This window comes from Balaenoptera borealis, assembly GCF_965194805.1.
Source record: "Balaenoptera borealis genome assembly, chromosome: 9".
Taxonomy (NCBI): Eukaryota; Metazoa; Chordata; class Mammalia; order Artiodactyla; family Balaenopteridae; genus Balaenoptera; species Balaenoptera borealis.
Genome location: NC_138873.1, coordinates 33,599,997 through 33,613,745, shown reverse-complemented (window position 1 = coordinate 33,613,745; position 13,749 = coordinate 33,599,997). Strand labels below are relative to the sequence as shown.

The 13,749-nt window shown below is 38.4% G+C and overlaps 1 protein-coding gene and 1 long non-coding RNA gene across 3 annotated transcripts in view; both read left to right on the top strand.

Annotated features, from left to right (window-relative positions):
- LOC309635309 overlaps window positions 1-4,675 on the top strand; it is a 28,264-nt gene extending 23,589 nt beyond the window's left edge. The window contains exon 2 of the long non-coding RNA XR_014248752.1: window positions 3,892-4,675. This is a non-coding gene — a long non-coding RNA (uncharacterized lncRNA). The remainder of the gene's footprint in view (window positions 1-3,891) is intronic.
- LAMA2 (laminin subunit alpha 2) overlaps window positions 1-13,749 on the top strand; it is a 626,305-nt gene that overhangs the window by 216,560 nt on the left and 395,996 nt on the right. For both annotated transcript variants that reach the window (XM_082406304.1, XM_082406303.1), the window contains exon 4: window positions 5,807-6,049. In XM_082406304.1, coding sequence (XP_082262430.1) covers window positions 5,807-6,049 — 243 coding nt within the window. The remainder of the gene's footprint in view (window positions 1-5,806; window positions 6,050-13,749) is intronic.

Genomic DNA, 13,749 nt, shown 5'->3' with positions numbered 1-13,749 from the left:
TTTGATCCTTTTAATGTGCTGTTGGAGTCTGTTTGCTAGTATTTTGTTGAGGATTTTTTCATCTATATTCATCAGTGATATTGGCCTGTAGTTTTCTTTCTTTGTGACATCTTTGCCTGGTTTTGGTATCAGGGTGATGGCGGACTCGTAGAATGAGTTTGGGAGTGTTCTTCCCTCTGCTATATTTTGGAAGTGTTTCAGAAAGATAGGTGTTAGCTCCTCTCTAAATGTTTGATAGAATTCACCTGTGAAGCCATCTGGTCCTGGGCTTTTGTTTGTTGGAAGATTTTTAATCCCAGTTTCAATTTCAGTGCTTGTGATTGGTCTGTTGGTATTTTCTATTTCTTCCTGGTTCAGTTTTGGAAGGTTGTGCTTTTCTAAGAATTTGTCCATTTCTTCCAGGTTGTCCATTTTATTGGCATATAGTTGCTTGTAGTAATTTCTCATGATCCTTTGTATTTCTGCAGTGTCAGTTGTTACTTCTCCTTTTTTATTTCTAATTCTATTGATTTGAGTCTTGAATTCTATTGTTTTAGGTTTCTTTTTGTAGGTCTTTTCCTTCTCTTGTGTTTCCTGCCTAGAGAAGTTCCTTTAGCATTTGTTATAAAGCTGGTTTGCTGGTGCTGAATTCTCTTAGCTTTTTCTTGTCTGTAAAGGTTTTAATTTCTCCGTCGAATCTGAATGAGATCGTTGCTGGGTAGAATAATCTTGGTTGTAGGGTTTTCCCTTTCATCACTTTAAATATGTCCTGTCACTCTTCTGGCTTGCAGAGTTTCTGCTGAAAGATCAGCTGTTAACCTTATGGGGATTCTCTTGTATGTTATTTGTTGCTTTTCCCTTGCTGGTTTTAATATTTTTTCTTTGTATTTATTTTTAATAGGTTGATTACTATGTGTATTGACGTGTTTCTCCTTGGATTTATCCTGTATGGGATCTCTGTGCTTCTTGGACTTGATTGACTATTTCCTTTCCCATATTAGGGAAGTTTTCAAGTAAAATCTCTTCAGATATTTTCTCAGTCCCTTTCTTTTTCTCTTCTTCTTCTGGGACCCCTATAATTAGAATGTTGGTGGTTTTAGTGTTGTCCCAGAGGTCTCTACGACTGTCCCCAATTCTTTTCATTCTTTTTTCTTTATTCTGCTCTGCAGTAGTTATTTGCACTATTTTATCTTCCAGGTCAGTTATCTGTTCTTCTGCCTCAGTTATTCTGCTATTGATTCCTTCTAGAGAATTTTTCATTTCATTTATTGTGTTGTTCATCATTGTTTGTTTGCTCTTTAGTTCTTCTAGATCCTTGTTAAACGTTTCTTGTATTTTCTCCATTTTATTTCCAAGATTTTGGATCATCTTTACTATCATTACTCTGATTTCTTTTTCAGGTAGACTGCCTATTTCCTCTTCATTAGTTTGGTCTGGTGGGTTTTTACCTTACTCCTTCATCTGCTGTGTGTTTCTCTGTCTTCTCATTTTGCTTAACTTACTATGTTTGATGTCTCCTTTTTGCAGGCTGCAGGTTCGTAGTTCCTGTTGTTTTTGGTGTCTGCCCCCAGTGGCTAAGGTTGTTTCAGTGGGTTTGTAGGCTTCCTAGTAGAGGGGACTAGTGCCTTTGTTCTGGTGGATGCAGCTGGGTCTTGTCTTTGTGGTGGGCAGGACTGTGTCCAGTGGTGTGTTTTGGGGTGTTTGTAATCTTATTATGATTTTAGGCAGCCTTTCTGCCAATGGGTGGGGTTGTGTTCCTGTCTTTCTAGTTGTTTGGCATAGGGTGTCCAGAACTGTCACTTGCTGGTCGTTGATTGGAGCTGGGTCTTTTTTTTTTTTTTTTTTAATTTATTTTTGGCTACATTGGGTCTTCATTGCTGTGCTCAGGCTTTCTCTAGTTGTGGAGAGTGGGGGCTACTCTTCATTGTGGTGCACGTTCTTCTCATTGTGGTGGCTTCTCTTGTTGCAGAGCATGGGCTCGAGGCACACGGGCTTCAGTAGTTGTGGTATGCAGGCTCAGTAGTTGTGGCTTGCGGGCTCTAGAGCACAGGCTCATTAGTTGTGGCACATCGGCTTAGTTGCTCCTCAGCATGTGGGATCTTCCCAGACCAGATCTCGAACCTGTGTCCCCTGCATCGGCAGGCGGATTCTTAACCACTGCACCACCAGGGAAGTCCGGAGCTGGGTCTTAGTGTTGAGATGGAGATCTCTGGGAGTGCTTTTGCTGTTTGATATTACATGGAGCTGGGAGGTCTCTGGTGGACCCATGTCCTGAACTCAGCTCTTCCACCTCAGAGGCACATGCCTGACACCCAGCCGGAGCACCAGGACCCTGTCAGCCACACAGCTCAGAAGAAAAGGGAGAAGAAAGAAGGAAAGAAAGAGAGAGAGAAAGAGAGAGAGAGAGGAGAGGGAGGGAGGGAGAAAATAAAAGAAAAAGAAATAAAGTTATGAAATAAAAGAATTTTTTTAATTATTAAAAATTAAAAAAATTAAAATGTAATTTAAAAAAAAGAAAAAAGAAAGAAAGCAACCAAACCAAAAAACAAATCCACCAATGATAACAAGCACTAAAAACTATACTAAACAAAACAAAACAAAACAAAAAGAAGGACAGGCAGAACCCTAGGACAAATGGTAAAAGCAAATTATACAGACAAAATCACACAAAGAAGCATACACATACACATTCACATAAAGAGAAAAAGGAAAAACATATATATATCTATACATTAAAAAAAAAGGAAGAGAGCAACCAAATCAATAAACAAATCTACTAATGATAATAAACTCTAAACACTACACTAAGATAAACATAAAACCAGAAACCAGTCTGTCGCATATAGCAAACCCCAAGTCTACAGTTGCTCCAAAGGCAACCGCCTCAATTTTGGGATGATTTGTTGTCTGTTCAGGTATTCCAGAGATGCAGGGTACATCAAGTTGATTGTGGATATTTAATCCGCTGCTCCTGAGGCTGCTGGGAGAAATTTCCCTTTCTCTTCTTTGTTCGCACATCTCCTGGGTTCAGCTTTGGATTTGGCCCTGCTTCTGTGTGTAGGTCTCCTGAGGGCCTCTGTTTCCACCCAGACAGGACGGGGTTAAAAGAGCAGCTGATTAGGGGGCTCTGGCTCACTCAGGCCAGGGGGAGGGAAGGGTACGGAGTGCAGGGCGAGCCTACAGTGGCAGATGCCGGCATGATGTTGCAACAGCGTGAAGTGTGCCGTGTGTTCTCCCAGGGAAGTTGTCCCTGGATCACGGGACCCTGCCAGTGGCGGGCTGCACAGGCTCCCAGGAGGGGAGGTGTGGATAGTGACCTGTGCTTGCACACAGGCTTCTTCGTGGCTGCAGCAGCAGCCTTAGCGTTTCATTCCCGGCTCTGGTGTCCGTGCTGATAGCCGCGGCTTGTGCCCGTCTCGAGCTCGTTTAAGTGGTGCTCTCAATCCACTCTCCTCGCGCACCCCGAAACAATGGTTTCTTGTCTCTTAGGCAGTTCCAGACTTTTTCGTGGACTCTCTCCCAGCTAGCTGTGGCACACTAGCCCCCTTCAGGCTGTGTTCACACAGCCAACCCGAGTCCTCTCCCTGGGATCTGACCTCTGAAGCCCGAGCCTCAGCTCCCAGCCCCCACCTGCCCCGGCGGGTGAGCAGACAAGCCTCTCAGGCTGGTGAGTGCTGGTCGGCACTGGTCCTCTGCGCGGGAATCTCTCCACTTTGTCCTCTGCGCGGGAATCTCTCCACTTTGCCCTCTGCACCCCTGTAGCTGTGCTCTCCTTCGTGGCTCCAAAGTTACCCACCCCGCCCTGCCATCCCCCGTCTCTGCCAGTGAAGGGGTTTCCTAGCGTGTGGAAACTTCCTCCTTCACAGCTCCCTCCCCGAGGTTCAGGTCCCATCCCTATTCTTTTTTTTTAAGAATTTGTTTTTATTTATTTATTTATGGCTGTGTTGGGTCTTCGTTTCTGTGCAAGGGCTTTCTCTAGTTGTGGCAAGCGGGGGTCACTCTTCATCGTGGTGCATGGGCCTCTCATTATCGCGGCCTCTCTTGTTGCAGAGCACAGGCTCCAGACGCGCAGGCTCAGTAATTGTGGCTCATGGGCCCAGCCACTCCGCAGCATGTGGGATCTTCCCAGACCAGGGCTCGAACCCATGTCCCCTGCATTGGCAGGCAGACTCTCAACCACTGCACCACCAGGGAAGCCCCCATCCCTATTCTTTTGTCTCTTTTTTTTCTTTTTTCTTTTGCCCTACCCAGGTACGTGGGGAGCTTCTTGGCTTTTGGGAATTCTGAGGTCTTCTGCCAGCGTTCAGTAGGTGTTCTGTAGGAGTTTTTCCACATGTAGATGTATTTCTGATGTGTTCGTGGGGAGGAAGGTGATCTCCACGTCTTACTCCTCCGCCATCTTGAAGGTCTCCTGTTTTATATCTTATATATCAACCTTTCGTATTTTTAAATTCAGTCCCTTAAAGTTTACCATAGACAGTGTAGATGTATTCCTGAAAGTCTCATGTCAAAACTATGTAGCAAATAAGGTTTATTTTCAGAACATTCCTTTCAAGCTCCCTTCTAAGCAGACCCTTTAATCACATTTTAGCAGATTTGTCCTCAGTTGTATCCTTTCAATGACCCCAATCACCCAGAGCTTAGGGTTGACAAGCTCCCTGTACCTCACTGAATTTACTAAAAAGAACATATACCACTGCTTTATTATTAGTGTACTCATTATATATATCATTATTACAATATATTATCAATTCATAGACGGTGGGACAATAACTTAAACTAGCTTGTATCTACCTTTCTACCCAGGACATTGCAAATAAATGTCATTTGGTAATGTTTGTGCATTGTTCTTTTGGACTTTTGGATTGAATTGGTAAAGACACACATGGACCATCACAAAATATCCAGAATATTTATTTTTTACCTCTTCAAATATTATGTAGATTTGAACATAGAGGATTGCCATATTCCCCTCAGTTGTCACTCTGTTGACTTACAGTCACTTGATGCCTTTACTTTCCTTTTCTTTAACACATGTTTACCTCTTATACAGAAGGTACAGAAGCCCTTCATTGAATATGTTCCAGTTTCAAACAGTTGTCTGCATGTACTAGAATTTCCTCTCTGTTATTTTCTATTTGGGGATGTAAAGGAAATGACATTTATTGAGTATTTATAGCCAAGCCTTTTGCTAGGTATTTTGCATATGTTATCTCATTTAATCTAAATTGTCTCTCAGTAGTGTACTTAATGTACTTATTATTGACCCTAATTTGCAGAAAAGGGAGCTAGGAGTTGACAAAGTAAAATAATCTGCCCAAGGTCACAGAAATGCTGGGTCCACAATTTGAATACAAGATTGTGCCTCTGAATCACTATGTTGTTTTTGCTGTACCACAGTAATGGATGGTACTTGTCTGAGGATTAGGTGACATAAGTAACTGTTTTCTAATCTATCAAGCACTATCCACACATGGAATTTCTAACTCATATATTATAATTTCCAACAGAGTAAGGTGAGTAAATTGGTATGTAATAAATGCTTTAACTGATTGTGATTATAATAGAACTTCAAAAATTACGTGAAATGATGTTAATGAGTTATTAGAGAACTAAAATCCACAAAATAGAACATCTCATCTTAGCCAAAAGGTATGAAATATGAATATGTAACAGTAAAAATATTTTTAGAGAATAAAATAGGGTTATGGAAAATAATATCTGAATAAAATCTATTGTAACCTTAGGTAGGCCTTATATTTGATATGTAATAGTGAGAACCCTTTGGAATTCAAAGTTACATGTTGTTGTTGTCACTCTTCCCCAGGTGTTCCAGATTGCGTATGTGATTGTGAAAGCAGCTAATTCCCCTCGGCCTGGAAACTGGATTTTGGAACGCTCACTTGATGATGTTGATTATAAGCCCTGGCAGTATCATGCTGTGACGGACACAGAGTGCCTAACCCTCTACAATATTTATCCCCGCACTGGACCACCATCATACGCCAAAGACGATGAGGTCATCTGCACTTCATTTTATTCCAAGATACACCCCTTAGAAAACGGAGAGGTAAGATGAGAAAACTCACCCTCAGTACATTTAAGGTGGCCAAATAGGCCTGTCAGGAAAACTTGAATATATCAGTCATTAATGTCAGGGAGATTTTAAAATAGGGTTTAGCAGAAGTACATTTTAAATAACTTATTAAATAAAAAGGAAAAACTGAAAGTGATTAGAATTTTAACTGCCTTCCTCTAGTTTGTTATCTCCCGTTTCCAATAAAGATCAGAGAAGAGGAAATGGGCTTAAGTTGGAAAGTCAGTGATTAATTTTAAATATAAAGAGACTTTTCTAACACTGTGGTTTGCTAATTATTGGAGGAGGATTGAGACCTTAAAAGAAGGCTTAGATCTGTGTGTACTCTGGTCTGAAGATGGGGACAAAAGAGGTAAATTTGGGAAGAAATATAATTCACCTGAAGGACCTAAAGAGAAGGAAATTTTGTCAGTTTTTGTATGTTTTTTTGCTGTCATCACATAGTGCTGCAGTGGGGTTTCTTTCCTTTGTTCAGGCTTTGCTTATTATATGCTTAATTCAAAAGTGTTCAATTTCTCCATAGCATTTTTTTCCTATGGGTAAGATTTTAGATTCATTCATTGCTTTTCAGCCACAGAGTCAAACCATGACTTCACCTCTACCAGCTGTGTGATCTTGAATCAGTGACTTAAATTCTCTGTGCCTTAGTTTCATCTCCCATAAATTGGAAACAATAACAATAGTTCTTATTTCTTATGATTGTCAAGAAGATTAAATGAATTAGTATGTTTAAAACATTAGAACAGTGCTGACAGATGTATACACTATTGCTTTGTAAACATTAACTATTTTTGTTGCTGTTGTTATAATAATAACAACAACAACTGTTGAGACTGTTGTTTTTGTTGGTAGTCGTAGTCGTAGTAGTAGTAGCCTCCTCTCAAATACCCAAACCTAGACTTAGTGACTCTTTTGGATTCTCTAGTTATATTTCCCTAATCAGTCTCCCTTCAGTATATACGGCCTAGCTCTTTTTTTCCTACCTGTTTGTATACATCTCTATTTATATTCATGTCTGATATTCTCTCCTCACCAGTTCACACACCTGAAGCTGGTATCATTTTTTATATTCACAGTTTCAGAAAATCCATATTCATGCACTATCATGCCCACCTCAACCAATCTAGGGTTATCTCTTTAAACACTTTTGGGGCAAGTTAGAGTTTTGACATAAATCTATCACACTCTCTTTTGGCACTATTATTCTATGAATGTGTACCAGTGCCTCACTATATTTCAATTTCATGTTCAAAAATATCAGTTTTGGGTGAAAAAAATTCCAAATGGTGCTCTCAGCAGTGATTCCAATCTGCCAAACGACAAGGAGTCAAAAGCAGTGAGTCAAACAGCTGTTCAACCTGCTTTGTGCCCAGAGGCATCCAAATTCCTGGCCAGATTGGCCTGAGGATATGGGAGTAGGGAGGAGTGCAGAGAGACTATATTCGAGTTGAATTTGTATTATTTTTCTCCTGGATCCAGTGTTTACCCAGAACCAATAATTATCTAATATTTATAAAGCTATTCTTTACCTTTAAAAAAATGGTCTAATTCAGAAATTTGTTGAACAATGTAAAATGTACCCAGATAGATATGTAACATACAAGTTACATGTATATCCCCGAAGCATGCTCTCCCTACAATGATGGTGGTTCTCCATCCTTTAGACCGTGTCAACTTGCCAAAATGGAACAAACAGACATTCTATTTGTTTGTGTTTAACTGACTATGCTGTATTAGACATTCACTAAAAACTAATCATTGATGGTGACTTTTAAGAACAACTTATTCAACTTTCACTGCGACATGCTTTTTTAAGTCTATTTTTCTCTCATTGGAAAGTGGATGAGGTGAGGAACAGAAAGTAAATTCAAAATATTTGATGCAGAATGATAGTATTTAAGGATATGAATTAAATTCAGACCTCTCCTAGAATATCTGCTTCATTTTATATTTCATGCTGTGAAACGTATTACTTTTTGGAATGAACAGGTCCAGCAAAGGTAGGTGATACTCTCCCAAGACTCCCAGATCCACTGGTGACAAAGCTGAGATAAGAATCCAGGTCCCCTGACTCCTAGGTTAGTGTTTCTTTCAGACTGAAGACTGGAAGTCGATTTTTTTTAAAAGTTGGTAATAGCTAAACTCAAAAAATGGTTTAGAAGAGATATAGAGATAGATATGCTGGATCCATAAAAGTAGAAAGATTCTTAATCCTGAGATATCATGATATAGAAGAATGTACATGGGACTGGAAGACTGGGTCTGCTTCTGGCTCTAGTTTTTGTGGGATGTTGGGCAGGTCACTTAATCTCTGAGTTTGAATTTCTTTAATACATGAATTAGTTTTATATATAAATTGTCCTAAGGTATCTTTCAGTTCTAAAGTAATAGTTTTGGATATCAACTACAATATAGCATGTGGGGATATTTTAAATTTTTGGATGCTTGTCTCCAATATTTCCCAGACAAGTGACTATGAAATAAATCTTACTATCATTAAATTTTTGTTTTAAAATGATTCACTTTTGAGTACCATCTGAAATCTAATTACTAGGTGCTTATGTTCAAAACTTCCCAGAGAAGTGACATTCAAGTAAGAAAACCAAACGTGTAAACCAGTAAATGCAAAATGATAGTATAAATGCCACAGCAGAAGTGTGTATAGAAAGTGGTAACGTCCCTCTGGGTGAGCCAAAGGAGCCACATTGAGAAGATGAATTCTCAGAGTACAGGGAAACAGAAACAAAAGTTTCTTAATATCTCAAAAGTTTCAAAGGCAATATGCAAATTCATCTCCAATATGCCCTATGAGTTAAACTAGGCATATAACAAGAGTTCACCTCCATTGTTGAAGGATATTTTTATTGGGTATAGAGTTGTAGGTTTCTTATTGTTTTTTGGCATATTTTATTGTCTTCTGGTTTCCATTGTTTATGTGGAAAAGGTAACTATTTAATAATTGTCCTTTGTAAAGTCTTTTATTTCTTTAAAGATTTTTATCTTTATTTTTCACTAGTTTTACTATGATGCTCCAGATCTGCACTGCCCAATACAATCTTTATTAGACATATATGGTTATTAAATTTATATTTCAATTAATTCAAATGAAATTAAAATTCAGTTTCTCAGTTGCACAGCCACACTTCAAGTGCTCAATAGCCACATGTGACTAGCAGCTACCACACTGGATTGCACAGAATAGATCATTTCTGTCATTGCCTAAAGTTCTATTGGGCAGTGCTGCTATAGGTGATAGCTTTCTATTTTCTGGATTGGGATTTATTTGGTTGGTATATCTGCAGAGTGATGTCTTTCATCAGTTCAAGAACTAATTCAGCCATTAACTCTCCAAATATTGCTCCTTCCCCATTATCTCTCTTCTATAAATACGGTTTAGAATAATTTAGAACTTCTCACAGTATACACTATGCATCTTACACTCTCTTTTATTTGTAGTCATCCTTTTGGCTTTCTGTCCTTCATTCTAGATATTTTCTTCTTACTTACTTCCAGTTCATGATGTCTCTCTTCAGCTATGTAAAAACTACTGTTGAAACCAATCATAAGATTCTTAATTTCATGTATTATATTTTTCAGTTCTAGAATTTCTCTTTGGTTCATTTAAAATAGTTTAGTATCTAGTTTTATATCAAAATTTTATATATCTATTGAATTTTTAATAATAAAATTATATTCAAATTTTCAATATTCTATTTTTATCTCCTTGAGCATAAAGTAACAATTATTTGAGTTCTTATTTTATAATTCTAATATCTGGCCTTTGTGAATATATTTTATTTCTGTTTCATTTGCTGATTCTTTCTTATGCTGTCTTATATCCTCACATTCTTGATTATTTTTGCATATCAGATGTTGTATTTGAAAAAAGTGTGTGTAGAAATAATTTAGGCCTAAAAAATTATCTTTACCTTATGAGGATTTTCTGATACTTCTGCCAGGCAATGGCAATATGGATCATCTTAATCCAATTTCTGGGATACTTAGATGCCTCAAAGCTGTGCTGAACTCCCATGACAGCTGATTTAATTCTAGTTTATCTCCATTCTAGGCTTCCTGTCTTTGAAGTCCAAACTAAAGTGTGTGGAATTTACCTAAGTCTCACCCATACAAGTTCCGGAATCCAACTTTTGTCCTCTTAGTACAGCAAGACTGTCAAAGCACTGCTCAGTCTCTGAGCCATGTCTTCTGAACAGGGAAATGCCCACAGGACAAAAGCTGTCACAATACACTAATTATCTCTATAGACATCAGTCTTCTCCTTGATATTGAGAAGTTGATTCTTTATCTTCTTGATAGCTGTCATATGGCTTTACATAAATGTTTTTATATATTTTGTCCAGTTGGTCTAGTTGTTATCATTGACAGTGTTAGCACTAATTATATAATTTGCTATAAACAGAAGCATAGTCTCATATGCACTGTTTAAAACCTTTTTATTCTGGAATCATTTTAAATTTACATAAATGTAAGAAGAGGACAGAGAATCCACATGTCCCTTTTACCCAGCTCCCACTAAGGATAATATCTTACATAATTACCATTCATTTGTCAAAATAAGAAATTAACATTGATACTCTATTACCTAAACCACAGATTTATTCAGATTTCATTAATGTTATCATTAATGTCTTTTTTTCTCTCTTCTGGGATCCAAGTTGGGATACTACATTGCATTTATTGCATCATTGTGTCCCCTTAGTCTCTTCTAATCCATGACAATTTCTTAATCTTCTCTTGTTTTCCTTGGCCTTGATCACTTTTAAGAGTACTGGTCAAGTTTTTTGTAACATGTTAGTCATTTTGAGTCATGATTAGACTGGGCTACTGGGTTTAGGGGAAGAATACCACAGAGGTGAAACAACTTTCTTATTGCATCACTCATATTTATTTTTATATGCACATCTCCTGTCTATTTCCTCTTTATTGGTTTATAAGTTTTACTGTCTTCTAGATAGGATTTTATTTTAGACAACAGTATCTAAATATTCACCATGATTTGAAACGTATATTTTTGACTAAGCATTGAATGATCATTTGCTTCCAGATCTTCACAATACCCTTTAAATATAAATTTAAGTCAGAGAATAAGAAAAATAAGAGCAGAGTATTTTCAAGACTCACCTGTGCAGCAAGGCATTATGAAATAAACATGTCTCAATTATAACACACTAATTAAGTAATAATGTTTATGTTATAGGTATAGAACATTAATAGAAAATAGTCTTCTGTGACTAACATCAAATCTATTGAGTCTAAGGTTTATTACATTGTCACTTGTCTGTAGAGTTTTGGAGACATGTGCCATAACTTTTGGAACATTCCAAAATATCATATTTCAGGTGAAAAGTACATCATTTTAGAGCTGAAAGATACCTTAGGTGAATACCTTAGGAATTCAAGGATATCATAGCCTTGACTTTGGCATCTGTATCCAAACTTCAGCACTCTCCTCTGTCCATATTATCACTGGAGACCATTTAGCCTTTCCTTCTGACCTCTTGAGTCTTAACAGCATCATCTCTGCTTATTTCTTCAGTTTTATTTGTTGCTACAGCCACCCCCACTTTTTGGCCTCCACCCTCTAGCTTGGTCCATTCTCTGTCCTCCACCTCACATTGCCTGCAAGAGATCAACAAATGTTACTCATGTGGATTCACCAGAAGGGTAGTATAGGGCACATACCCAGTCCCCCAGATGACTGGGTTCAACTGCATCCAAGAAGGAGAGTAGTCTTGCAGGTTAGCATCCTGGGCTTGCACCCAAAGGGAGAAGAGAAATTTACTGAGCTATGAGATAATCAAGTCTCAGGACTGGCAGAGGAAAAATAATAGAGGGCAATGGAGGCAATGGTCATAATAGTATGGCCTAGTATGTTGTTATCCAGGGTGTAAACAGAAGGAGACTTTGAGCAAAACTTTCCAAGAGTGTCATTTTAGAAAGTCGATTTTGTGTCAGCAGTGCCAAGAGAGGGCTCAGCAGGAACCCTGCTTGCCTTGCCTTGAGAGAATGATCCTAAGCTCCAGAATAGTTGTGTAGTATGAAGTAACAGACCGCAGGGGGCCTCCATTACTTTGAGGGCAGCCAAAGACAAAAACTTTGGTGGGTACGGCTGCATACATGTACCTCTCCAGCAGTGCCACAGGGAGCCAACTCCAACCAGAGTTGCTATCAGCCCAAATGCTGCCTCTGCTGAAAGCACTTGCCCCTGGATGCTATTTAGAACTGCTAACAAGAACCACCACTTGGAGGCACCACTGTGAACTATGATTGCAACCATGGCTCCTCCCAAACTTGGCTTTACTTGCAAATCACTGGGGACATTTGAAAGATAGCTATTTCTGGGACCAGGGTTTTTAATTCAGTAGGTTTGGGAAAGGCTCAGGAAACTCTATGTATATGTTAAACAAGTACTCCTGGTGATTTTGATGACCCTCCTTTTGGCTCATTGTTCAGATATTTCCAGCTTTCCCAAACCCTGGAGAAGAACAGATCATTAGTTATTTAGGGAAAGCGTATCAGACATTCTAACTCCTTCTAACTGAAGAAAGAGACTTACTTTTCTGACAGGAAACATGATTGGCTTTGGTGGACCGAATCTGTGGGTGAGTTTGAGTTTAGCAAATAAACTTTGAGCTGTCACTAAATTATAGATGGTTAAAGGAGCAGCTGGGAGAGGAGAATCACATTGATAATATTGACAAGAATGGGGCTGTATAGATGGCACTGCTTTAGGGTTCCTAGAATTAAAATTGTAGTAAATGTGTTTCTGTTATATGAGACTCTCCCCTTTCTGTGACTGGGATTATTGCTTTTAATTTCTTTGGATTGTCACTAGACTGCTAAATAATATTCATAGTTACCATAGTAATTTTTGCTTCAGTTTCCTCATACAGAGACGTTTAAGTTATTCACATATGATTTCCTCTTTTTTTTTTACTACAATGCTTCCCAGCTCTTCAGGACTGCAACTCAGTTGGAACTTAGGTTCACTTTGATTCTGCTTTTGAAACATGGCAGGCTTGTATAAATTCCCTGGAGCAGCCATCATTAATTCTTGAAGACACCTTTTTTTCCTTTAAACTGTGTGTAGAGCTTTGACATTATTTTCATTTCCTATGTGACAGAATTTTATATATACAGACAGAATTTTTTCTCCCTCTTTATATCACCTGACATTATGGTGATCCTTAGAATTTCAAATACCGGAGAATGAAGAAACAAACCCAACACTGTGTAGAAAAACTGTTTCTGAGAACCTTCTTTGATGTGATATTGTTCACAGTATGGCATGATTGCATGTGTGAGTTTGTGTGGAAATGCAGGGATGGAAATGAGGAATGAGCCTTTCTCAGTTACCCTTGGAGTTGCTCCCTTAAGGAGAAGCATCAGGGTATCACTAATTTGTATTGGTTTTGAATAGAGATTTAGGGAAATAATTTATGGGGGTTTCAGATTTCCTTCCTCTAAAAATAGTTCTTGCATTGACCAACATGGAGCCAGTTAGTACCTGGAGCAACAAGGTGAACGTGCCTCAATACAATGAGGTTTATGTGGCTTCCTCCAAAAAATCCCCAGCTTATTTCAACTCCAGTTGGAATATACAGAGCACTTGAAATATATTGGAATAACACATACATAAAATCCGTAATTCA